The sequence below is a fragment of the Lasioglossum baleicum genome, chromosome 9, assembly GCF_051020765.1.
Source record: "Lasioglossum baleicum chromosome 9, iyLasBale1, whole genome shotgun sequence".
Classification (NCBI taxonomy): Eukaryota; Metazoa; Arthropoda; class Insecta; order Hymenoptera; family Halictidae; genus Lasioglossum; species Lasioglossum baleicum.
In genome coordinates this window covers 17,763,834-17,789,713 of record NC_134937.1, presented here as the reverse complement: position 1 = coordinate 17,789,713, position 25,880 = coordinate 17,763,834, and the positions used below count along the sequence as shown (strand labels likewise).

The 25,880-nt window shown below is 45.3% G+C and overlaps 2 protein-coding genes across 12 annotated transcripts in view; one reads left to right on the top strand and one right to left on the bottom strand.

Annotated features, from left to right (window-relative positions):
• Positions 1–25,880, top strand: part of Urm1 (Ubiquitin-related modifier 1) — a 386,421-nt gene that overhangs the window by 97,489 nt on the left and 263,052 nt on the right. The window lies entirely within an intron of this gene.
• The window catches only part of LOC143212000 (uncharacterized), a 210,876-nt gene that overhangs the window by 47,054 nt on the left and 137,942 nt on the right, over positions 1–25,880 (bottom strand). Inside the window, exon 3 of one of the 10 annotated variants that reach the window (XM_076430231.1) lies at positions 25,595–25,648. The exons of 8 other annotated variants lie outside the window; for them this stretch is intronic. In XM_076430231.1, coding sequence (XP_076286346.1) covers positions 25,595–25,648 — 54 coding nt within the window. Of the gene's footprint in view, positions 1–8; positions 25,649–25,880 lie in introns of those variants that run through there. One more of the 10 variants, XM_076430241.1, reaches the window with a different exon arrangement.

Here is a 25,880-nt window from a genome sequence, read left to right as displayed (position 1 = left end):
AATCAGAGAAGTCGAAACGTCATATTGTGAGCAAAACGACGAATCCGTCTAGTAAAAATTGCGTTAAATCGCAGCTTCCCATTGTAATTTTTATGCATTTATGTACACAAATGAGTACATAAAATTTGAAACGGTAGAAATATTAGAATTTAAGTGTATGTTGCTTTCAACTCGCTGAAATTATTAAACAAAGAAAGACGTTTCTGTTTGGCTTCTGGTTGTTTATTTTGCACAAAGTTCCTGCTAATCGTTACACCAGATTTTCTTTTCCTTTTTCATGGTGGTTTGGTTCACGAAAGAAATTTTCCGAGCACTCGGCAGTCACTTGAATTAGGTTGTGATAAATAAAAATACAAGATCTACATTATCTCTCCCCTCTTTCTAATGAAAACGTAGATTCGTCAATCGAGATTGAACATCTCGAAGCCGCAGCTCACATTTTTCCGGGGATCGCGAAAGGATACGCGCGCAGCAATAGAGGAAAACAGGATTGTTACAGGCTGGAAAGGGGGGTCAGAACGTAACACGACTATCCTGATTCGTCCCACGGGACGTATTCGCGAACTTACGCTGCTCCTGGGGCCGATAGAATCCACGGGGCACGTGAGTGCAACGCTCCTGTACAATCTGTGCGACGTTAAGCGCAGCGTGTAATGGTTTGTTTAGCGGAATCGATGGGCTAAACGCAGCCTCTGCGGATATTTATGCAAATTGCACGGTTTGGGCTCTGATTTGCCACGGATGAGAATTCGGAATTGATTTCGTCTGGCGGCAGGAATAATTCAGATATTGGAAACAGTCTGCAGATTGGTTGTTAGCAAAATTAATCGTGGTAAACCTGTGAAATGGAATTATTGCAGAGAAGCACATTTTAGAGCAGTATTAATGGCGCAACAAGAACTACATCGATTGTGTTGTAAATTACTCTAAATTAAATTAACGCTTCATCTTTTTAGCAAACTTGGAAATCGATTTGTACTACAATCTAGTAGTACAAATTTGATTAGGATCTACATGGTTTGAGAGCGTTACACAAATCATTTTTGTGATAAACTTTGTTTTTTTTCTACACTTGTGTTATTAAATGTATTATTTACATACACGTGCTAAAAAATGATGCAAGACTAACATACTAACATGCAAGTAATAATATCATATACATATGAAGTTTCTTTCCCAAGTACATACTTGTGCTATTAACACTTTCAGACGTCTCGTCTGAAAGTACAACGTAACCAGAACAATGTAGCACTGTCAAATTCTCTCTCCCCTAACAACCGTCAAGAATTCAGGTAACAGGGAGCAAGTTGGCTTTCCCAGTAAGCTTGTTACATTTCTATGTCGGGTTCACGGTTCGTCGAATCTTTATACGTCGTCAGAAGGGTTCGTGGTCCTTCCGTCGCGTTCTGGATCCTCGGAGATCATTGTCTTCATCTTCTAACAGTCAAAAATGTAGTCTAATGACTTGGAAACAAGTGATTGTATCAAACGAACTCTGTATTATCCAAACTCCTATAATAGATGTCAAATTAAATTTAAAATGCGAATTGTAAGAAGAATATAGAATCATACGCGGATGAAACAAGATCATATTATCTCGAGATTTTATCAACTGAAAAATTATTTCAAGCTGAGGTCACTTGCCTCCCCATATGGGGGACACCCCATAATGAGTTCGCAGGATTTTCGTCATTTAACAATATAAACTAATAATGGTAGGATTCATGGAAATATGTATATCGCAATACCACCTAATTTAGCCCAATGAATTTTTTTCATTTACGTAGGTAAAAATTGCAATTTTTCAAAATCCAACAAATTCGAGATCAAAATCGTTTATGACGCGTAAACCAATTAACCAATTCCAATGAAATTTTCGGAGCGTATATAATTTATTCAAGTTAACCAAACACATCCTCTAAATTTTCGTTATCGACCAAGCTAAAAAGGTCGTAAAAATCAATTTGTACTACTGTTTTTCACAATTCCGACCAAATGCATTTCTTCAACATATTCTTTAGACGTCATTTACTAAACTACTTCATCTAGACTTACAGAGAAATTGAAGTCGTTTGGTCCATTAATAATAAAAGTTATTCTGATTTGAAGTATGCGTGATCAGTTTTGCTCCTAACTGTAGAGTCTACGATCAATTAAAAAACCTCCCTTTCCTCTATCAAGTGGAACATCGTTGCGGTCTCGCGCGAGCAAGCGAATTTTCGGCACGACAGCGAGCTCGTTACATTTCTATGCCGGGTTCACGGTTCGTCGCGTCTTTCTGGTTCGGCAGAAGGGTTGGTGGTCCTTCCGTCGCGTCCCCGAGTCCTCGGGGAACATTGTCTCCGGCGGTTTAGCAGCCGGCGCGTTACGTTTTCGTCGTCCGGGAAGCGGCGCGAGGCTGGTTTCTAGCGGCGTGGGTGTCCGGGCGTGTGAATTCTGATCAACGCCGGCTAGCGGCCGTGTGTCGCCGTTCCGGTCGACAATGGAACAATGGGGGGTGGCGCCGGGGACACGTGAAAGGCCTCGAAGAACGTGACACAGGGGGTGGCAGGCAGGCGGGGGCTTGCAGCCGGAAAAGGAGCGAGAAAATGTGCCGCGAAATTGCATGGCCGTGCAACTTTTCGCTGCGGATGAAAAATGGAGGGGCGCGTCCCTGCACACACGCTCGAACATGCACGTACCGGGTGTCCTCCGCTAAACAGAATCACCTGAATATCTTCCTCATTTACGAAGAAATTGAGATATCAAGGTTATTCGTATTTTTGGAAATAAGACTTTATACCTCTACTTTGATATTGTTATAGAAAATGAAAATATGTATATTTATCCAATGGTCTGCATCTGGGACCATAAATAACAACATAGAAGAACAAGTATTTCATGGACTAAAATCGTATTGGTTACAAATAAGAGTTATAAGTAACTGACAATTTTTTCTCTTGTTGGTGAATGTTATCGTTGAGAGAAATTCATTTCGATCGCTTATAACACAGTTATCAGTGAGAGAAATTTATTTCGATGACCGAATTTCTTTTCACTTGTTCATCGTAATTTTTAATGAGAAAATGATTTTTATCGTAGAGAAAATTTTAGAGTAACTGTTATTTTGTGGTCCCTGGTATGCATAACTGTGCCTTTCGATCATTTAATCTGGAGATTCTTGCGTCCGACAATAGAAAAATCTACAATAATGTTGCTATTTGTCAACAAAAACATGAAATAAGTTGTAAGAGGAAATTGCAAGTGGACATAACGGTTTTCAGCGATTTATTGAAATGAATAAGAAAAGAAAGGAATAAATATCGCGCGCACGAAGTCACTCGAAACGGGGACACCCTGTAGGTTCGCGCATAGTCCTGCGAATGAAAACGTTCTCGTTAACGGGGGAAATTTAATCGTATTACCGCCGCGGCCGGAAACGCTCTCGCGAATTACACCGCGTTGACAGGCGGCCGTCCCCGGTACACGGAATTGTTCTCGAGGGTTCATTGATTGAAACAAACGAACGCGGCTTATTGTCTGGACGATATTTTCGCGGGGCCCACCGGTAATTGAAGCATGCCCTGCCGCGGATTAATTTGCGATGCACTTTTCCGGGGATTAACAATTTTAATTGGACGCAGTGAGAGGGCGCGAGAGGGCGCGAGAGACGTGGCGCGCTGACCGTTTTTCCAAAATGGCAACATCGGCTGACCGGAATGGCCCGATATGTTACCCTCTGAATCCGGCTCTCTCTCTCTCTCTCTCTCTCTCTCTCTCTCTCTCTCTCCCGACGGGAACAGATATCGCGACCCGTGCGTTAATAATCCGCGATTCGTAAGTGGTATTTTCCGAGCGGTGAAATTGCGCGAAAGGCTTCGGCTATTAGGCGATTTCTATGCGGGAAATCGCTCGCCTGGAAATAATTATACAGTGTGCTCGATGGGACGTTGAAAAAGTCGATTTGGTAGGCTCGACTTTGTTAATTGAGTTCTGCCGTTGATGAACGTAATCAAGTTTTGGTAAATTAATTTTCGGGGACCTACGTTTGCACAAACATATACACTGACCGTTACAAGTGGTTACGTATCAACCGCCTTACCTTGCAACAGCTTTCGCAATTGTGAGGAGAAACAAAAGCGGGCCCGTTCGGCGAGAATTAAAATTCTTCTGCGCAAATTGCGCAAGCTGAACAATAACAACGACAAGCATCAGCAAACAAACAGTCCTCCGCGTGGTCATTAGTCGTCTCGATGTAGCAATCGCGGGTTTTACCGCGCGTCGGAATCAATGGGAAACAGCTCGCCGAGAGAGACTCGATTACATCCTTTCTCTCTCCCGGCCGGCTTGCTCGATTATGACGCGATCGTAAATTCGTTCCGGTAACCTCGTTACTTTAACAATATGCTGCGAGATTGAAAATTCGCGTGGAAAAAAGGACGCGTGGCAAAATGGGGTGCGATGGGGGGTGGGGAAGGTGGAGAGGGTACGAGAGACGCGAGGTGAATGTCGAAGAAGTTTTCGCGCGACGTCGATTGTCGGTGGCAGGTAACTGGCTGAAAAAAGAGCCGAGCAAGGAGGGTGAAGGACGAGAGAAAGAAGAGGCGGCAGAAGCAGCGCGGTGAGATCTCTGGCAATTTGTCTTATCCTCTTTCTTTGCCCCTTTTCTGTCCCATTCTGCGTCCTCTCGTCCACCCCCTCTCGGCCGCGACTCGCGCCACTTTCCTCTTTCAGCTTTAGCCGATGGTAGTGTGCCTATCGATCCAGTAGGTCCTTCGAAGGGTGTGGTTGTGTTGCTCGGCGTCGCGACGCCTCCCTTCCCCCTTCCCCCTTCCCCCTTTCCCTGCTACCCCTCAGACTCCCATCATTCGGTCCTCGTGTCTTTTACCTTCCTCGAAGCCAGACGCGATCGCCACGTGGCCTTCACTCGGATCCGCGTGTTTCCACCTTTGGCGATCGTCGGGTTCGATCCCTGACTGACCCGTCCTGGGTATATTCCACACTTACTCTACAACCTCCAGCGATAGAAAACAAACGATCCTACATGTACAAAACAATTTATTGATGCAGGTTCAACCCTTTGCGGAGACGAATGTCGTCACACTGCTATTTTTCTATCATTTAATTCCTCAAGTTGCAGACAATTAATGTAATTGCGTACATGATGAAATATTAGTATACAGGGTGCCTCAGCTGAAGGAGGCCACCTAAATATCTCCTTTATTTTTAATGGCACAGAAAAAATATTTTTGGCATAATTTAAATGGTATCGAAGGAGGAATATCATAGAAGAACAATTTTTATTTGACCGGTTATTTTTTCATAGTTTTTTCAAGGTCATCGTTTCATTCTTTATCGGGAAAACTTATCATTTTTTTTATTCCATCTTGTTAATGACTTAAGCATATTCAAATGTATTTTTTTGGCCGCTATAAGATGGAATAAAAAAAATGATAAGGTTTCCCGATAAAAAAATAACGATGACTTTGAAAAAACTGAGAAAATAACCGGACAAAAGAAATTGTTCTTCTATGATATTCCTCCTTCGATATTTTTTGTGTCATTAAAAATAAAGGAGATAGTTAGGTGACCTCCTTCAGCTGATACACCTTCCATTTTCTCAGCACTCAAGACTTTGATACATGATCTAATTCTCTGAGAAATATATTCTTTAATATCGGGTTGGGAAGGAAGTACGTAGCGTTTTCAAATTAAGAATCCAAGGTAAAATTAAGGTATTTATTCATATTATAACACGAGAAGTTACCTCAAAAATGGGAAAAAGTAATAAAACAGAATGGAAAATATGTTATTGAATAAATCTATGAATAAATAACTGATGTTTAACTTTCAATTTTAATTTACAAACGCTACGAACTTTCGGTCCAACCCAATATTTAAAAAATACCTGAAAGCATTCACCTAAAAGCATATACCGATTCTTCATTTCAGTGTTTGGCGGGTATTTTTATGCATAATAAACATTTTCCAGTACAAGGTACTAGAATCAAATAAAAATTTGTCTCTATTCATGCATGAACCTATTCATATATGTATGTCGAACTAACATACAATATTTCCATTAACTAATTGATACGAGACTGGTCGAATCTCACTCGCTGATCAAGTATATTTAAGCGACCCAAGTGAATCTTCCGCAGGATCCAAGCACCGTCCGCAGCCCTTATCAAGCTTCGTTAGACACGATGAATTATCGCCGATCATCGAGACGATCGCAGGATCCTTGGGTCAGGATCCGAACGGTTATAATCGTCCGACGCGGCGCGGCGGAAGGTAACGAGGTTTAAACGAATTTCAATATTAGGTAAAAATGGGACAGCCGGTCGTTATCGGGACGGGGATCTCGCCGAGTGATTTAATGACCACGGGGATTGTAATTGGAAGTCGGTATCTAAGGAAACTCTATTACCGTATTAATTTGTTCGATTCGATTGGAGTTCCGCGGCGCGGCGGCCCCGTTGCTCCTCAAACGCTAAGTAGCCGAAACTTTGTAGTACGTGCTTCCTTACATCTGTGTATCTCCGGGACGAAGCATCAGTTACGTTTGGACCAGAGATATTTCTGTGGTTGCTAGGAGAAACGTCGCATGTAACAATTTCAAAAAATTTGAGTTTATGCATGAATTGAGCTTTATAGTATAGGATTTACGTTTTTACCAGCAAAAAAGTCATAGAAATACATTCGAAAGGCTGAAAAGAATAATATAATTTAACCGATACCCTATGTCAAAGCATTAGTGATCAAAACTTTAAACAGCAATGTTAAAAAATTCTTCAAGTTTAAAGAGTCGATGTAGTAACGTGAATTTCCGGGTTGTTGCGTCTCTGTGTTTGTTTTCTTTGAGTGACTGGCAGACTTTATAACATAAGTGATGATATTTAGAATTTGCATAAACATCCGCCGTATATTCATCGGTGAATGTTCGCCGAATTAAACTCGGTAACAGAGGCATCGCGTTGAACGCGCTGTAGTTTCTTGATTCTGGCGAATTCGTCTGTAAAATTTCTGCAGCATATATTCGAGATGTTCTAATTTATACTCGAATGAAAAATAAATGAATTGTTTGTACAGGCTACAGAAGAATCCCTGATTAAACGGCTCACATGCCCCAGAGCGAGAAAGGCAAACCGACGTCGGACAAAATGATCCGCTTCTTCATTTCTCCGGGCCGAAAGTAATACTTTCGAGTGTCCGGCATTTTGCTGTACAGCAGCGGGGACACGTTCTCCGTTGATAGAACGTCTCGGTAGATTCCGCCGCGTACTCCCGTCGAGATGAAACTTGTTTCGGTTATAATTCGGGCGAGGAGTGGATCTCTGATATGGCAGAAGTGGTCGAATCAGAACGAAATGAGAATACGGGACGTTTCGTATGTAATATCCGGGAGATTGCATTGTCGTGGGCAACGCCGTCGGACGTCGCCCGGGTCCCCGTGATCCTTCCGAACAACTTCTGAACTCGTTTCGCAAGTTGCGCGCGGCTAGGATTCTTTATTCTTTGTTTCCCAGGGCCGGCGTCGCGCTTTATATCCTTCGACCAGGAGGCCCGGCGAAAAAATGGACGGGCGGGAATCTCGGCAATAACGAGCGGCCCTTAGTTACATCGGACAGGCCGCCGGCCGCTTTCCTAATTCCCCTTCAGACAAGAGAAAAATCGTGCCCCGGGTATCCGGCAGGCCTAGCTTCTGAACCCCCGCGAGGAAAAATTGCCCGGGAACTCGTTATACTCCGGAGAAATCGATTCGCAAATCCTTCTTTCCGATCGATCAGTCTTCCGTCGACCGAAGACTATCAAGAACCTCGGGAATGCTGGAGCTACGCTGCTTTCAAATTCCTAGGCTGTTATTCGTATGTTAAATTTATTTTCAATGTTTGACCCTTTAACAAATAATTTCTTTATCTTCAAACTGACTAGTAATATTCATTCTACAATACCCCTCACGTCTAAGGTATTTGTGGATTTAGATGAAATATTACTATCTCGTTTCAATGTACCATGTATGTAGTTTTAGTATTTCTGCAGTGTGACACGGTATCTCTTCTCGAAATTCCAAATTTCGACTTCCTGTATCACGACAAGGCATCAGGAGCAATATTATGGCGTTCGACGTTCAGGTTGGAAGTAGTGTCCGCGTTTTCTGGCGCCTAACCCCTGTGTACACAGAGACACAGAAGCAAAGGGAGAGGGGAGAGGGGGGAGAGAGAGAGAGAGAGATAGATGGCGAGAGGGTTGGTCGCGGCGAGGCGAGGATTAAGGGCGCGTTTAAGGGCTGTTTACGGTTTTGCGGACGGCCGGCTATAAGCCTGCGTGTGCTCTCGGTCCGGCGCGGCGGTGGGTGCGTCGGAATTTCGGATCGTGGTTTATGGATCGCAGGGAATCAGGATGTGGGCCCGCCACGAGGGAACACGATAAACGCTCGTTGTTTGTGCTGGTAGATCGCGTAAGAGGGAGCAATTGGAGGAGCCGGCTGCCGGTGCACGTTAATGCACGGGTAAGTCATTGTAATAAGCTTTGTCTACACGCTGCTCGAGCCGGAGATTCGACGCGTAATAGGATTTCGTTGCGTGTTAATTCGACGTTGCCGACTTAATTGAGACCGAGCGCCAAATGGATGAAAGATTAATTCAATTATTGAAATTCTATCGGTGCCGGACGGATCATTTCACCGATCGTGTCCCTGCTCCGGCACCGACATGTCGATTTCCGAATCCGAACTGGGACGCGTTATCGGTTTTTGCCAGTGTTGCTGCTCTTGGAAGTTCGAATAGCTTCGCGATAGCTCGCACAGTCGAGCTGGGGCCTTTGGAGCTGGGTCAATGAACTTTATGCAAAATTGAGTTGCTACTCCGAAGCTCGTGTAACACTGAATTTATCGGTGAGATGTTCTTTATGATTTCGCTTACTAAAGCTATTTATTTGATAAATCCTAAGTTTTATACGGTTTCTGTGTTAGGGTATACGACTTGAGCAACCTTACCCTAATTCGTTGTCCATGTGCAACAACATTATAATGAAGGATTAGCTGCCGGAGTACGATTTCGACGACCAGTTCGTAATTAGCACCGGTGTTCTATCGAACAAGTATTCGCGATTATCCCGAATGAGCGATTAAGCGCATCAAGCGCGTTCCGCGGCAACATTTCGCGAGACGTTGTCTGTTCGCACTGGTAATCTTAATGCGACGGTTGCGGAGGCTCGAACATCAGTCTTCTATACGCTAGGCGTTAATTCACTGGTGTTTTCAATGTACACGACAGCCTCGGTTCTCTTAGTGGTTCGTTAAGCGCGAAAACTTATAATTTCCACGCTCGTCTCGTGCGGGGAACAGCTGCGCACACAGCTCCGGGGCACGTCATTGTTTGCGACGGCTTGACGACTGGTACAGTAATGAGCTCTATGCCCGCGACTATTTGCTGAGAAAGCAAAGAAAGCGTCTATTATGGCGTACGCGAACTGGGAAAACACGACGATAGATTCGCGGGTGCCTTTTCACGTTCCCAGACAGCCACGCGCGCGCGATGGTTTTACCCTATTTGCGGGCCGCTCCTTTTCGATGTCCGTTTTGTCGCCGACAAGATAGAACAGCATTGCTCGTCTCGGGAAACACGCGGCGACAGTTCTCTCTCTCTCTCTTGCGTCTTTAAAAGAAAAATATAATGCTCGGAAGTGTCTCTTTCCGTGTAGCCGGTGTCACGAGGCCATCGCCAATAATTGGTGTCCGGATAACATGTGTTTTCACTGTAACTTCGATTGTTTGACGACATCCGGACGATTAAGGGGAGAGGACGGAACGACGAAGGATAGAAGGACAGAAGTAAAAGTCTTCTCGACACGAGTTACACGAAGTTTCATACAGTTGGACGCAGGCTGGCAGAAATGATTGGAGCCCTCTAATTAAATACGCCCCACGATTTTTCTGCGAAAGTACAACTCCAGTGGTTGTTTATTGTTTCGTACATGTGCGAGCGAGCTAGAAGACCTTATTTTATTAGATTTAATAATTGGTAGAATTGCCAGATCTGGAAGGAACCTACCAGAACTATAAGCTTGTTAAGATAGTTGTTAAGATCAAGGTAAAAGATTGTTGCTGTCGTGTGATTATCGTAGCAGTAGAGAAATTTTAATTGGTCCTGTCGTCGCTTTTCCGAGTACACGTGTTTCGCAGTATCAATACGGTGTGGTGAGCTTTATGCGCGTTTACGAGGCCAAGGTATCCGGAAAGGGAACGGTGGTCTCGAGATTGAGTTAAGTTCAATGCGGAACAGCATTAAACACGCATATCTTGTGCTACGCGTCACGGGCTTGCGGTTGGATTCAGGTTGTTAATGATATAAGACCCTCAACGTCTTCTCTGACGTCGTCGGGACGTGCACACTTCACGTAATTCCCGAGATATCTCGCAATTTCGCTTCTATCTAAAAGTGTACGCACTGTAAATACACAGTGTGTTTCTTGGTCTTTTATGATAGGTCGATTATTTCGGGCAGTTGTCTTCGTTAATAAATTATTTTAGAAGAATATCCAATAGTTGGGGAGACCATATCGATCTTCATCTGACAATGAGTGTGAGATGAATTCCGTCTATGATATTTCAAAATTTTCATTTTGTACAAAATCATTTTACATTAATACAATTGATTTTTAAAGTTCACCCTGGTTATACCGAATATTATTCCTCGCATATTCAACAAAATGATGTCAACGCATATACTGTAGACTTTTCCGAAACACGGAAGTCAAAATTGCGCTGGTATCCAAATATTTCCGCGACCGTCTGCCTTACCCAAGTCTTCTGCGACGATCGTGCAAAGCGAAGCACGAAATTACCAATTTCCTCTCGATCCCGAGGCCGATATCTTAAAAGAAGTAATCAGCGGCAAGATCAACCGAATCTCGGGGAGTTTCGGACCGCGCGTCGAAAGTTCCGCTGTCTACATCTTCTCGATTCGGGTCTATTGTCTGTTCCGTGGATGTCGGGGGGCAATCTCGCGGAGTAGTTTCGCCGTGAAAATAAATAGCGCAGTGACCAGTGTTAATAATTTCCCGAGTTCATTAAGTCTCCTCGAAGTTCGGGCCCCGAAGAAGTATACGGATTCCATCGGATCGAGTACAGTTACCCGGAAGTTGCTGCGGGGGTTCTCGAAAATTCCGTAACAACGACGGCCGTTAGCGTTCTTCCCGGTGATTAGCTTTCGACGGGGCTCGCGTGCCATCGAACTTCCAGCCGGAGAGCCGATACACACGCGTACACGCACGGACGGGCAGCGTAATCCGAAGTTTTGCGACGTAATTCGCGATTTAACAAAGGAGTTACGCAGCAGCGCGTGTACGCGCGCGACCACGGCCTGGGAATCAGATTTTCCCTCGGACCCGGTAGATTGGACCCATAACGAGCAGGACGTGGAGCATTAAGCTCACCGAGGGCCAAATCCCTTAAGCCAATTTACGTAGCCGAGTCTGCTCCGCTCCGCTCTGCTCCGCTCTGCTCTCTGCTCTGTTCTACTCGCGACCTTATCCTCTCGACTATCCGCCGATAGGTAATGGCGGCGGAACGCGCTGCAAGTATTAAGAGCTTCCTTTCTTCGCAGGATCTTCCTCTCCCCTCCTTTCTTCTGTCTTTCCTTCTGTCGCGACAGCCGCGAGCGACCAACTTTTCATCCTCCCTCAACAGTGACGCACCTTATTAAGCCCGGAACCGGGGGCCAGAAAAAAACTTCCCTAAATGGATCCACCGTTCGACGATTCCCGGATTCATCAATCATCCCCGGGGGGTGGTACGCGCCCGGTGCATTCCTCCTGCGTAGACCGTTTTTCTTTCATAAGGCTTCCTCTTTTTTTCCGGGACGCCTTGCTCCCGGTTGGGGGACCGAGTTTTCTCCCTTTCCTGCGATATTGCCACTCCTGTTGCTGGACTAGCGATTCCGACGCTCTTATATTAGGTCGTTGCATACGAAATGTCCGATTCCTAACAGTAACGTTAAACAACCGCAACTATTTCATGTCAGGGACCCTAGCCAAAACGAAAAAAAGTCATGGGATAACAAGTATTTCAACGAGTAAAATCATATTGGTTACGAATAAGGTTAAAATACTTTTTTTACTGCAATCTATAGCCAATCAAAAACTGATCGACTTTTGTTTAAAATATTTTTTTGTCAGATTATCGCAAGCACTTAATTGAAAAATCGTGAAAAATGTTACGCGGGACACCCGGTATAATTGACGCCGATCTACGACATGCATTGATCAGTTTCATTACAGGCTCGGACAAAAAAGTTAAAAAAAATTCACTTTTACTTTTTTCTAATAATATCTAATTTGTAATAATAAATTTCGTAATATAATCTCCAAGCTTTTTAACATATCAAACAATGTCAACGTTGTACAGGTTGCTTGCAATTCATGCAGTCAATTTTAATTTGCATAAAGATGCGCAGACTACCTGTGATACCTGTGGCTCGATATCCACCCTTGCTTGGCAGGTTAAACAGATCATCCCTCGCACTTTTCGCCGACCGTCGAGGCCATAATGGAAACACCTCGGAGTCTTTTGATAAACACTTGCAGGTCTCGCGGAAACGTAACATATTAGCTGTCGCGGGCCCGCGAAGTCTCACAAAGCTTGCGACGGCGGGCAGCTCTTGCCGGTAGCATCAAAGCGACAAAAGGCTACTTTAATTTGAACGGCGAACGGATTCAGGTCGGGCGTCGCGGGTCGCGCGCGCGCACGCGTTTCCACAACGCCGCTCGTCGTCGCTTCTTCCTTTGGATAAAAGGGGCCGCTCGCGCGTAAGGAGGCTCCTTAATTAAAAAAATTTCACTTTGCATTTCAAAGTCAGACTTCCTCTTTTTATCCGGGGCCCTTAATAACCGCGCGCGGGTCCGGCGCGCTCGTGCGCCCTCTCGCCTCCTTGTTCACCTTTCCACGGGGGTTTATTACGTATAACACCTTGCCTGCGAGGACGATGAGATTTTCTCCGTCTCGGCCGAGGCTGTTACTTGAACCCGCCTTTTCTTCGCGCAGCGCACAATGGACCCGTTCGCCGGACAAAGAAGAGAACAAGAGTGAGAGAGAGAGAGAGAGAGGAAGAGAAAGCGCGTCCAGAAACACAGGAGAATTTCAGCTCGTGCAAAACAAGACGGGGGAGGAGAAAATAATTTATCGAGTTAGCTGGCCGCCGTTGAAAGGTCAGAAGCTGCGCGATATTTAACCGGTAGGGGCGGATAAAGAGGTGGGGACCGGGGGAGTTGGGGGCACGTTCGATGGCCGGTTGCGTTCCGGGAACGCCTCGGTCCGTAAACAAATTTTGTATTCACTGTCGTCGCAGCCGCAGTATTTCCTCTAGGTAGTTTCGTTCCTCGTGGCCCGATCCACTTCCGGTTCACCTACTCTGTTCCCCGTTCCTCCGGTTAGCCGTGTTTCCCGAACCAGCCACGCAGTTTCTATTGGTTTTGCGAACTCATCGCCCCGTCTCGTTTGCATTCGCCGCGCGCGCGCGCGCGCGTGCTCACGCGGACCAGCTTTTTTGAGCCTCTACGCTCCTGATTCGCGGCTGATTTATGCGCGATCGCGCCACGTTTTTGCATGGCTGCCATTTCGAACCGCTACTGGCCGGCGAGTTCCGGTTGCGCGGGTCGAGAGGCTCTCTGACGGAAAATCGCGGGACTCGGCGGAGATCGTCGACGGACTGACCGGAATTAATGTTTTCATTTCCAAGGTAGATTGCCGAGATATATGCTGTAATTATACTGCGAACTTTTATGCGAATCGATATCTGCATCGATAACGGGGAAAGAGAATTATATAAATATTGTTTCTTGTATGCCAGTCCACTGTTTTAAATTGTACATACACCTTTATATCATAAATGCATAAAATCCGCACAGTCTAGTTATTACTAACTAATCAAAAAGTTTGGACTAATGACGTTTTTGCTATGACTAACATTCAAGAAGACTATTAGTCAATTTTAAATATTGGTTGATTATTGCTCTGCTCTGTCGTATACTATGTACATATTTCTAGAGAACATGTGTAAAATTTTGAATAGCATTTTCCTTCTCGTGTTTTACGTATAAAATGCGAGAGGTGTTTTTCAGCCAACAGAATTTGTAACAATTATTCTGCAACCAAAGAAAGCACAAAAATTCTAGATTACGTTATTGGGGATGTTGGATGTTGGATCACGATTGAAATTGCGATTGATTTTAAAGGATTCCGAAACAATTGCCGGTTGACACTGCGTAGCTCGAGCTTGTCCTTTAAAAAGCCGGAGCTAAACTCAGGATCTCGCGGAGTTTCGCGCGAGAAACGAGTGGCTGCGTAAGCTGGCCGTTGCCGAGGGTAATTCGTTCGGCAGGTGATCGCGGTTCGACGCGGAACGAACTGCGTTTCCTGTGCGAAAGCTGAAACTTTATGCAAACTCTGATTGCCGTGTGCGGCAATCCGGTACCCGGTTTCTCTCTGTGTGTCTGGTGCCGTTCGCGGAAGCCTGCCGGTAAATTTGTCGGGCTAGAAGGAGCAGCTCGCGAACGAAGTTCTGACACGAGCAACCGTCTCATTTGTCTGTACGGGCTGTATTAACATGCGTATCTCAATCCCTGACGACACGCCAGCCATTCTCGCCGCGTCGGTAGGTAGCCGAGTAAACTGTTCGAACGCGTTACGAGTGCATTTCACGTCCCATTATACTGAAATTACGCGGCTGCATCCTAATGCCGGTGCCCGCCCCCCTGGTGGGGTAAAAATGACCAAGATCCGAGAGAACGGTAACGCGCGCGCGAACCCTTGTCATGGACAGTTGGAGACTGTCGAATGACCCTATTAATTTCCTCGCCGCCTAGCCTCCAGCGCCGGGCTTTCTCTGCCAGCCCCGAACTTTAGCTCTACCCCAGTTCTCTCCATTTATCTCATTTTGTTCCCTTCGCACTCGATTCTCCATTATTATCGTCACCGTGGCCGTGGTTCGCGCCGCGCCGCGCCGCACTGACTCAAGTACACAGACACCGGGGCCGTCCTGAAGGCCCGTGACAGGGTCCATTAGAAGCGGTTTACTTAGGTCCTCTAGGATTAGTTCCGCCTCTATTTGCGGCTACCCGTTCCTCTTTATCTTCCTGAAGAGCTCCGGCAACCGACTACTCTTGCCGGGCACCCGACGAGTCCCGTCGTCCGGCAAGAAACAGCCACACGCACCAACCAACCATCAACGAAATCGTCGCTCTAGCCGGAAATCGAACCGCCCTCTTATAACTCGTTCCACGCTGAATCGCTTGAAACAGGACACCGGAGAAAAGCCGAGGAAAAATACACACGACTTTGCAATTTGTAGTTCGCGTTTATTTGACCATTTTCGTACATACATATATTGGCTCGCTGTATTTGAATAATCCAGTACCTCGCCTCGTGTCTTTAAAAATGAATTAATCAATACAGAGATTTTAATACCCAATTTGCTCTAACTTCATTTTAAGAAGACGCCAGGTCCTTTCTCGTGGCGCGCCGCGTACTTAACGAGAGAGCCGGAGCCGCGTCCGTCCCGGGGTAGCCAATCAAGCGGGCCCGAACGAGTGCCGAGTGCCCTCGAAGAAGGACTAGCCTCGCGCGAATGGAGCCACATAAGTAGTCGCCGAAATCGTCCAATCAGCATCGCATTCGCGAGCAGAACGCGTGGACCTAGCCTCCCGCAGCGATTTTAGGGGATGCTAGCGTTTCGCGCGCGGGCGCGACGGCAGAGATTCTCATCAAGCAAACTTCTGTCGACAAATTACCGTCGATCCTAATAAGGCCGCGTCTCCATTGACACGAGGCAGGCAAAGGTTTCCGGGGCGTGGCCGTAGGAACATTGCCTTGAGGCGGTTGCTTCGACAAAGGCAACGGCGTCTCGTGCCTCTTCGACGATTTATCCTCCCATCGCGACCCTTTGTGAAGCGAGCGTTATTGACGCCCTCCACGTCGCTCCTCTTCTCTCCTCTCCTCTCCTCTCCTCTCTTCTCTCTTGCTTGACTCTCCTATGGTCGGTGTGTATAGCTGCATTTCACGCGGTCGAGACCTTCTCGGTCTTTCGGCCGCCTCCCTGCTGCATGAAAAGGAATCCTCGTTTTCAGCCGCGCTGTAATTGGAAGGTTCTCGTGCGTGGATATCTTTGATCTGTACAGTTACCGATCCCGATATCCTACGTGCTCCCTGGAGTTTTTACTCGGGGCACCTTTCGTTCTACCGCGCTCCCTATGTACCGGGCTCCGCGAAAATGGAAAACTGATGCGCAAGGTGCCTGGAGAGAGAGCTGCGCCGCCTGAACCGATCGGGTGCGATCCGATTCTCGCCGATTTGATACTCGAAGAACATGTATAGTCGACAGGATATTTTGAAATTTTAAGTTCCACATTGATTTTCGGAGTGCAAGGTCATTTAAAGGTCGTATCACAGTGCATATTTTCTTTAGCCAGACGATGCTATACGTAAAAAAAGATTTGAGAAAACCAGCGGGATAGTGGCTGCTAAACTGCAAAAGACTCGTGTCTACCATGAAACGGGACCAACGAGTAGGCAAATAGGAAGGGCTCTAATTGAACAACAGCTCCGAACCAACTTCTTGATATTTCTCGTCAACTCGGGTCGACGTTCGTTTACCCCCGGGTACATATCTTCCGGTTGGTCGAGCGGGCATGTCCGTCGGTATCGCGATGGAAGATGTCCGGGGGTTCGTATGCGGGGGGTTGGTTCCGTGGATTTCTAAGGGGGCCGCCACGCGAGGATAGATCGCGTGGATCCGATAACGTGCGCGCGGGGGCGGGCTATCTTAAATTAAGATCAAAGCAGCCGGCGTTCGACGGTAGCGGCGCGTACACGCCGGCGGATAGAGAGAGCCCCCGTTAACCATAGATAACCTTTCCAGCCGCAACAATTCATCGTTCGCTCGACTATATTTCTCCTTCGGTGTATCGCAAAATTATGGTTGGCCCGAGGAACTAAATTTTCCTGTCGATGTATGCCCCGCGTAACTACCGACCTGGCGAGCTGGAGCGAGCAGGAAAGATAGACGGACACACAAAGAGAGTAAGAGGGAGAGGGAGAGAGAGAGAGAGAGAGAGAGAGACCCCTAATGGGTTCGCGGTGGTTGATCGCAAGGGGCTACGATTTCATTGGGATGGTGTGTGCTCGGGGGACAGTGGGGGGTTTGGTTCTGGCCTAAGGGGGAGGGGGATGGCCGGAGATATACTCGAGGGCCTCTCTCCGATCGAGCTATCAAATTGTCGCAGTGCGGTAGTGGTGTAGGCAGAGGTTTAGGCAGAGCCAGGCCGCTCCGATTCACCCGACTACTGTCAGCAATGTCTGAAGAGTGACAGAGAGAAAGATCGAAAGCAGATGCGACCAGGGAGGAGGATAACACGAGTGGCTACCGGGGAATCGTCGCTTAGGATCTCAGCTTGTTCCCTCAGCCTGTCCTTGTCCATCTAATAGAATTCCGTTAGTTCCCTCGAACAGTTCGTCTCTCTATCTTTCCCCATATCTCCTGTCGGTTGTACTCCTTTCTCCTCCTGTCTCTCTCTCTCTCTCTCTCTCTCTCTCTCTCTCTCTCTCTCTTCGGCCCTCCTTTCTACAGACAGGTACGACCTTTACAACCTCCCCCGCCTCTGCGTCCCTCGTCCTTGTATTTCTGTCGCTGTCTGCCGGCCCTCCAATCTCCACTCCATTCCTCTCCGCTCAAGCCTCCACTCGACTCCCAAATACTGCAATTTCAGCCTTGTCGCCACTACGGCACTTCAGCTACGAAATGATAAATTCCTGGCCCGTCTGCTTTCCCTTCCCTTCTTCGTTGTTCTACACCTACCAAACGACCCCCGCCCGCGTCTGTCCCATCCAACGGCGGCGCCGTTCCAACGGTAACCGCTCGGTGTTTCCAGCATGGTTAAGCCGGTTCACTCGATTGACCCGATCGCCGCGCGGATAACTGTGTCCCTTCTGTCCTATTGCCTCGATTAGCCCGCCAACCCTGCTGGAAAAATCCTCGAGCCCTTGGGACACCGGTCGATCGGCGCTCCCGATTCTCTCCCCGGCTATTTCGCGCTAGGTGTAAAAAAGTACCGATCTGGCTACGATCCTTCTCAATTAGTATCCATTCCTGATACAGTGGGATTCCATTTATCCGATCCGGCATCGTCGCGTCGCGCGTCGGCTCGCCCAATTTACTCAACTCGGAGCCAGCTCCTATTTTAAAGGGCGACCAAATTGAACGTCGGATTTAATCTGCTCCACCGTTTTCTTGCGGTTGGCAGCTCTGATACTTTGACGTATTCGAACGTATAATTCCTTTATGAATGAAAGCTAAGTATCACTTTAAAAGACCACCGATTTTGTTCGTACCCTTAATATGAGGCGCATATAAATTAATTCGTAATTTTTTCTTCGCGAAGGAAACAGATGATACTCTTCAAAATAATCTTCATCATTTTTTATACATTGTCGCCATCTCGCAAGTAATAAATAAATCTCCAATACGAGGGGCGAATAATCGGGATTTAAAATAAAGTTGCTGTTAATTGATCTGCATGCAACCGGTGCATTTTTCGGTGCATTCCCTCTACCCGGTCGATTGCCGATCTAATCGGCGAGATGGTGGCTGGATAGACGAATCAGGGTTAAACGGGGGCTTCCTGGTTCGACGATCGATCGGAAGTTCCGAGCCAATGGAGAATGGGACAGGGTTACCAGTTTCTCGGAGTTTCGTATCGCGGTACCTAGTTTAGTACTAAACGTGTATGTGCTACGAATGTCCGATGCGGGAAAGATGGAGGAACGGTTTAACGATCGTGGGAGGGGAAACATCGGTTTTGTCTGAAGTGTGAACCGCCCTGTAGACTATCGTTTTCAAGGAACCCATTAACCCATTTGCTGGCTGATTGCTCAGGGCAGTTTATGTCATCGATACGTACCTGCTCGGGGGAGATGGTGATTAGGTTACTCTAACGATCGCATTTGGAAAATCGAGCTCTTCTAAGCTCGCTTCGAGCTACTCCCTTTATCGCCGATTATCGAACCGTTCACGCCAGCTTGCGTTTTTATTGTATTCGCATGTTCGCTCTCGAGAACAACCATGAAACTTGCTTTTATACATAGAGACGTACAGTTTTAACCAAAGGGGAAATGAAATCGTCTTACTAATTGATTTCGAAACAAGCCCGTACAAAGCTCGTGGCAAGTCGGACTCCTCGAGTAAAAGGGGCATTGTTTGAGACTTTCCAAGGCGATAAGGGTTCTCCGAAAGGGGTGTGCGTTGCAGTGCGTGTTTTCAAAACAGTTGTAAACGAGCTGCATAAAATTTATGGTGGTCATAACGTTTCGAAAACTCCATTTTAAATGCTCGCCGACTGGCAAGCGTGTGCGAAGCTCTCGCTTGAAACACAGGAGTCGTAATTTCTCGCGAAATCTTTGTGAAATAGTTTCGCGGGCGACTCATGCATTTTGTAGCGGGAAATCAACTTGCTGTTTTACAGCGGTGGCATCTTTTGCCGCATGGTCAGGCGCGAGCGGTTTCAGCGTATAAGAATCCTGATTCTCCCGAAGGAAATTGCAGGGAATTTAGTGTGCCCGGTGCCAGACGACGAATCTGCTTTTCTCCGTGACCAGAGGAGAGACGGAGAAATATCGACGACCCCGGAATCGAGCCGTTCGTATCCCGGCTACGTACACGTCATAAATACGACCGAACTCGCAGAAAACCCGGCCGATATTTCTGGAAACGATCGCGGCGAATGGGATTTCGTATAAATTCGCGTGCCGAATTCTCCGATCTCTTAACAGTCCGAACGGAAACACGGGGAACGGAGAAAATTCCGATGAAAACGCGCCAGCTGCCGTGCCGCGCGCGAGAGCCAGCAAGTTGATCAAACAATTATAAATTTTCGGGCTGCCGTGGTCTACTATGAATTCAATTTTTCACCGGCCCGTCAGCCGGCTGTGTCGGATCCCGACGGAATCCGGCCCACGACGGGACTGCCACGAAAATGTCAACCGGCAAATTATTTTCCGGGATTTCTCCGCGAGGATATCGATCATTTCAGATCAAATGCTCGCCGCGAGCTTTGCAATTTCTTCGACAGGTTTGCCTTATTCGGAATTCATTCGTTATGCAGGAGAATTATTTATCCGCTTTAATGTTCGTTTTGTTTGACAAGTTTCCGAATTCTAGCATAACTTTATTTTACTCTTAGAAATCCGTTCGTCATGCAGGAAGATTATATTCTCAATTAAGTCGAGAAAAAGTATAACGTTTTTTCGGTTAAGGTCTCGCGCAAGAATCTATGGTATCGCGTAAAAGGAAATATACGATTCCATTAAAAAAAAAAACAAAACAAAGTGATAACTTTTAAATGTCGAAAGTTCCTCCATTTATACAGAGGTAATGTGCACGGTGTAACGTCCCCTACGAAACTGTTCAACTTTCATTGGAAATGTTTTTTGATATCAGTTTTGATACCGGTCTGCGGATGTTTATGGTGGTGCGCGTTTTTATGAACTACTTTAAATTCATTGGGATGGGACGTACAATTCTTCTTGTCTTTATAACGTCGCCGCTGGAAAACGTTTTATCGTGGCGAGCTTTGAGAAACGGCAGTGAAATCGGAGGACAAATTGATTGCGTCGAGATGTTGCTTCTACTGTCTGCATAGAAAATTCATTGACTAAATCTTACATCGGCAATGTGGAATGTTCATTGTATCTTCGTTTGAGCATCTTCTTCGATACAGACATTTTCTTAAAATATCTCGATAAATGATATCTTTTTTTTTACGATTGTGCCTCACATTTCCATAAAAAAATAATGTAATTGTTTAATGCATGTGCATCATTGCAGTTCTGAAAGAAACTTGATCTTACCAATAGCCTCTGAAACAATTGATCCACCCTGTATACGAATAAGAACCAGGGACCAAAAATAAAGAAAAAAATTCGAAGAACAAAATGATTAAAAAATATCGATTTTTATACTTTTTGGTTACAAGTAACAGTTGTTAGTGTTCAAAAAATTGGATCCTCATCAATAACTGTTATCGATGAAGAAAAACTGTTTCAATTGCTCAAAGCAATTATCGATGAGAGAAATTTATTTCGATCGCTCATAACAATTATCATAAAATTTATTTGTATCGCTCATAACAGTTATCGATGAGAGAAATTTGATGAGAACCCAGTTTAGGAGTCGGTTGAAATTAGGCCACTTTTCCCTTATCGGGAGCACAGGTATGCATTCCAATCTCGAAGATCGCGGAATTTCTTCGTCGGGTAGGATGAAGTATTCGAGTCTATTAGGTAACACGGCGCAAGTAATTAGTCCAGGGAAGGGTTCTTTATGAAGAGTTAGACGTCCGTGGTGAGCAACTGAGAAGGTTCGTGAGCGATGGTTCGACTTCGATATCGAGCACGGATTCCACTGAAATGAATTCTACGCAAAAATTCCCACCAATCAGCCGGCGGATTGTTCGGGTCTTTCAGCCGTGGGACACTCGGGTGAGCATGGCCGCCGCGCCGCGCCGCTGGCCAGAAACGAAATCGACGAAATCAATTTTTAATGGAATCAACTGGCGCTTTATTAATCAACGGAATTCGAGCCATTCCCCGCGCTATGCATCCTAATATTGACGCGTCGGAATATTACCCGGGCCCGTGATTCAATCATTTTAATCGCGTCAGCCTGTCGAGCTCGAACACCCGTTCCCGGCGATTCGCAAAAATTAAGTTGATCGCGATATATCGTCGCCGCGCGAACTCGCGTTTTCGACACAGTGTGCGAGAAGGCAGCTGCTGAAAATGTACGCGCTTACGCTCGCAAAGGAAGGGGACCCGAGAAGGGGTCTACGATTTTTATGAATTTTTTGCCCGATGGTATTATACATGTTTCTAATTGAATAAATACAGGGTGTCTCTATTAAGCGTGACCACCAGACATCTTCAATTTTGACAACGTAAAAAATTTTTTATGTGTACATTGAATGATATCCAGGGACCATAACTGTTATAATCAAAAAGAAAGAAAGTCATAGAATAATAACTTATTATTAATAAGTATTACATTACATCAACTAAATTCGTATTGGTTACGAATAAGGATTGTAACACTTGTAACAGTTATCATTGAGAGAAATGTATTTCGATCTCTCATAACAGTTTTTCATATATTTTCGTGTTGCAAGGCTTAGCTGGAAAAAGAAACAAATTCAAACATGTACCGTGAATTCCGAGGATGGAGGTCAAACTTAAATTTAACTGCTACGGAGAAAGTGTCGTTCTTTGCACGATGAATGTCGAGAATTCGGTTCCCTTCGACGAATTTGATTTCATCCCCATTATACACGGCTCGGAATAAAATAGCGTCGTAGGATTTGAACGTCTTAGCGTTACGACGCAGTCATAGCGAGAAAGCTTCAGCTTTAAAGGGACGTCTGACGCAGCTTCGCTTATCTGATCCCGTGCGCCGGTACCTTTGGACGCGCGAGCGTGCTCGCCGCGCTCAAGACACGGAAAAAGGGTGCTTTAAATCGAACAAAGGCTTTCACGGTAAATGGTGGCGCGTATATACCGAAGGAGGAAGCCCTTCCAGCAGCCATCCCGCCGATTACGAGCCGTTCGAAAACTTCTTTACGACGGATCCGCGTCGATCGCGCGTCTCGGAATACTCGCGGCGAAACGGCGGCCACCCACTCGCAAAATGGCCGTGCCCTCGGATAAGTGCGTCCTCGCCAAATCCGTCCAACGAATACTCGACCTCCGCGAGAATTTTATCGCCCGATGGCCTGCGGTGTCGTCTCTCAAAAATTATCGACGTCACGATCCCTCATGCCGCGATTTTACTGTCGACCCTCGCGAGAATTGCTCGATCGAAACTGCTACCCGTTCGTCGTAATAATCAGACTTCGAGTCTTCAGACATTTTCGAGATATTGTTGATAATTCGATAATTCGATAATTTCGCTTGGAAAAATAGTACAACAATATACCTGGACTGATTTTCTGACGCACTTTTGCAGTGCATCGTTCATTTTTGTCCAAGATATTTTTCATGATAGAGCGCCACTGGGAAACTGGAGACTCTTTTTGCGCGTACAGTAGAACTCCGATCATCCGTGCTAATTAGTGGCACATGATTTTTCGGATAATACAACAATTATTTCCACACGTGATACATAGTTTCAGTGCTGAACTTAATCCTTATTGAAGTGTGCAGTAAATTGTGTAGCTTATGTGTTGGCTTAACGCAAACTAATTCTTTGTGGAAAGTGTTCAAACGATAAAGAATTCGAACGTCAGAGGCCCGGATAATCGAGGTTCTACTGTACTTTCCAAATAGTCGATTTTTTGGAAAGGAAAAGAACCGGGTCGGATTAAGCGAAGAAGAAATGTGCGCGCTATACGCAATAAGTATCGTCCGCTAAGCGCGACGACGAACAGATTGCCGAGGAGCCGGGAAGCTGTCCGAGTTGCAGCCTGTGTGCGGCTGGAGAGGATGGGGCAAGATGGATTGGGGAAATGAGAGAAAGACGAGGCTGATCAGTGCGATGTAATTTAAAAAGTTCCCTTGTCTCCCGTGAAATTGATAAATCGCGCGAACGTCTTCTTTCCTGCCACCATGCCGCGTCTACGATCCCCTTTCGTCCCCTATGCTCCGCTCGGACCTTTCTTTTTCTCAGGATCGCCGGTAATCTGTTCCTACGAGCGATAAATTCAAAAGTCCGTTCGTCGACCGACACCTCGGAAACTGCATCCTCTGCACACTATTAAACGGCGTACGTTGCACGTAATTGTCTCCCGGACCGATTCTTCACTCTTTTCCATCGGTGAAGTGGGTGTCTCGATCTGTGCGTAAATTCCGAGGCCAAAATGTCGCTCATATCGTGTACTAACACTGTTCTCTTTCTTCTCCTATGGCTAGCATAAAACATAGAAAGTAATGAAACATCGAAATACAATATTTACCCATTAATAAAACCTGTTTGTGTTTCCACTGATCCTCTAATAAAACTTTTACTAACATGTTGGCGACGTTTTCCCGATTAAAATGATACCAAACACGATACAGTTTGAACCACAGTTACTCGTCTAAATCACGATAATGTAGAACCTCCATTATCCTCGATTATCCAAACATTACCTTAGAAATGTAATCAGAAAAATGTCACAAATATGTTGGCATAAAATTCACGAAAGAAATAATGAAAAACAAGAAAGTTTCTGTTTAAAAATGTTGACGTATATACTTTCTCAACATCCAGGCGGAATACTGGTTTAAATGTAACAATTTTCTCCATTACGAAAATACAGGGTGTCTCGTTGTCAGCTGAAGGAGGCCACTTAAATATCTCCTTTATTTTTAATGGCACAAAAAACAATATTTTTGGCATAATTTAAATGGTATCGAAGGAGGAATATCATAGAAGAACATCTTTTTTTGTCCTGTTATTTTTTATCGGGAAAACTTTTCCTTTTATTTCATCTTGTTAATGACTTAAGCATATTTAAATGTATTTTTTGAAGAAAACTATGAAAATATAACCTGATAAAAGAAATTGTTCTTCTATGATATTCCCCCTTCGATACCATTTAAATTATGCCATAAATATATTTTTTTTGCCATTAAAAATAAAGGAGATATTTAGATGGTCTCCTTCAGCTGAGACACCCTATACATATACTTGGCCAGGCTCAATTAATATCTGAATCCCACAGACGAATCTCAGCCGTTATCCTCGATCCAGAATTACGACTGAATGAAATCGCGGTGTTTTTGCTGTTTTCTGTGGCGGCATGGCACAATGGATGCGCCCGAGCAGGATACGCATAAATATGGCCGGCTAATGCCGAGACAAACGCGAATAAATGTTTAATACACAGCCGACGAGCCCTGGTCCGAGGTTCTTCTTCTCTCCGGAGCATTTACATTTTAAACCGCCCCGAGCACAGCACACCGCAAGAAATTCCGAACGCGAGATCGCTCGAGGATTTGTTGCCCGCGGAATTTGTGAACACGCCTGCTGTTATTGTTGTCGGCGAGTGTGCGGCTCTGTGCACAATGGCCAACGGTACTTGCAGGATTGCGTGAGGGATTATGAGTGTGTTAGCAGTGTGTTAGGGGCTCGCCCGGAAATTCTGCTGTTTGTAAATAGGATAATGCCGGGAGAAGTGGGGATGGACGAATGAATTTTTTCCAGAAAGATTTAAATTTTACGCATTTGAAAGTTCGATTAATTGTACTCGATTGTACTTCATTTAGAGTTTAATTGAAATTTTTTAAAAACTGAACATTTTATTTCAACTTTTCTAAATTGCAATATAAAAATTCGCGTATTACTCGGAATAATATGTTGAAAGATAAAAGGAATTTTCTTCGGCATCAACAGAATGCCTCATTGACGTGTGTTTGTGAATCACCTCGAGTATTCGAACAATTTGCATGCCATTAAAACTGCCATGGTGTTGAATGTATAAACCTGTATTGCTGCAACCATGAATAATCGCTTGACGAAGATTTAATGCTGCGGTAATTGGAGTAACTATCTAAGGATAATCGACAAGAAAATATTCATTCGAGGTTCACACTAACCTCGCACGCAGTTCCTCCGGTAAATTTCATTGTCTCAGCCCATTCTGTCATAATCTAGACAACGCAAACATAATTCATTAAGACTAATCCATGAAGAACACAAATAAATACAATCCATTCTACTAATAATAAAAGAATCAAATCGATATCCATCATGAATATTCCCAAAAAATCAAAATTAAAATGATGCTTAATTAAAATCTGTTCCAATTTTTTTCTTTGGGTACATATTATAAACAGAATGGCTAAAAATTTGGATGGACATATTCTTTCTATTTTCATAATG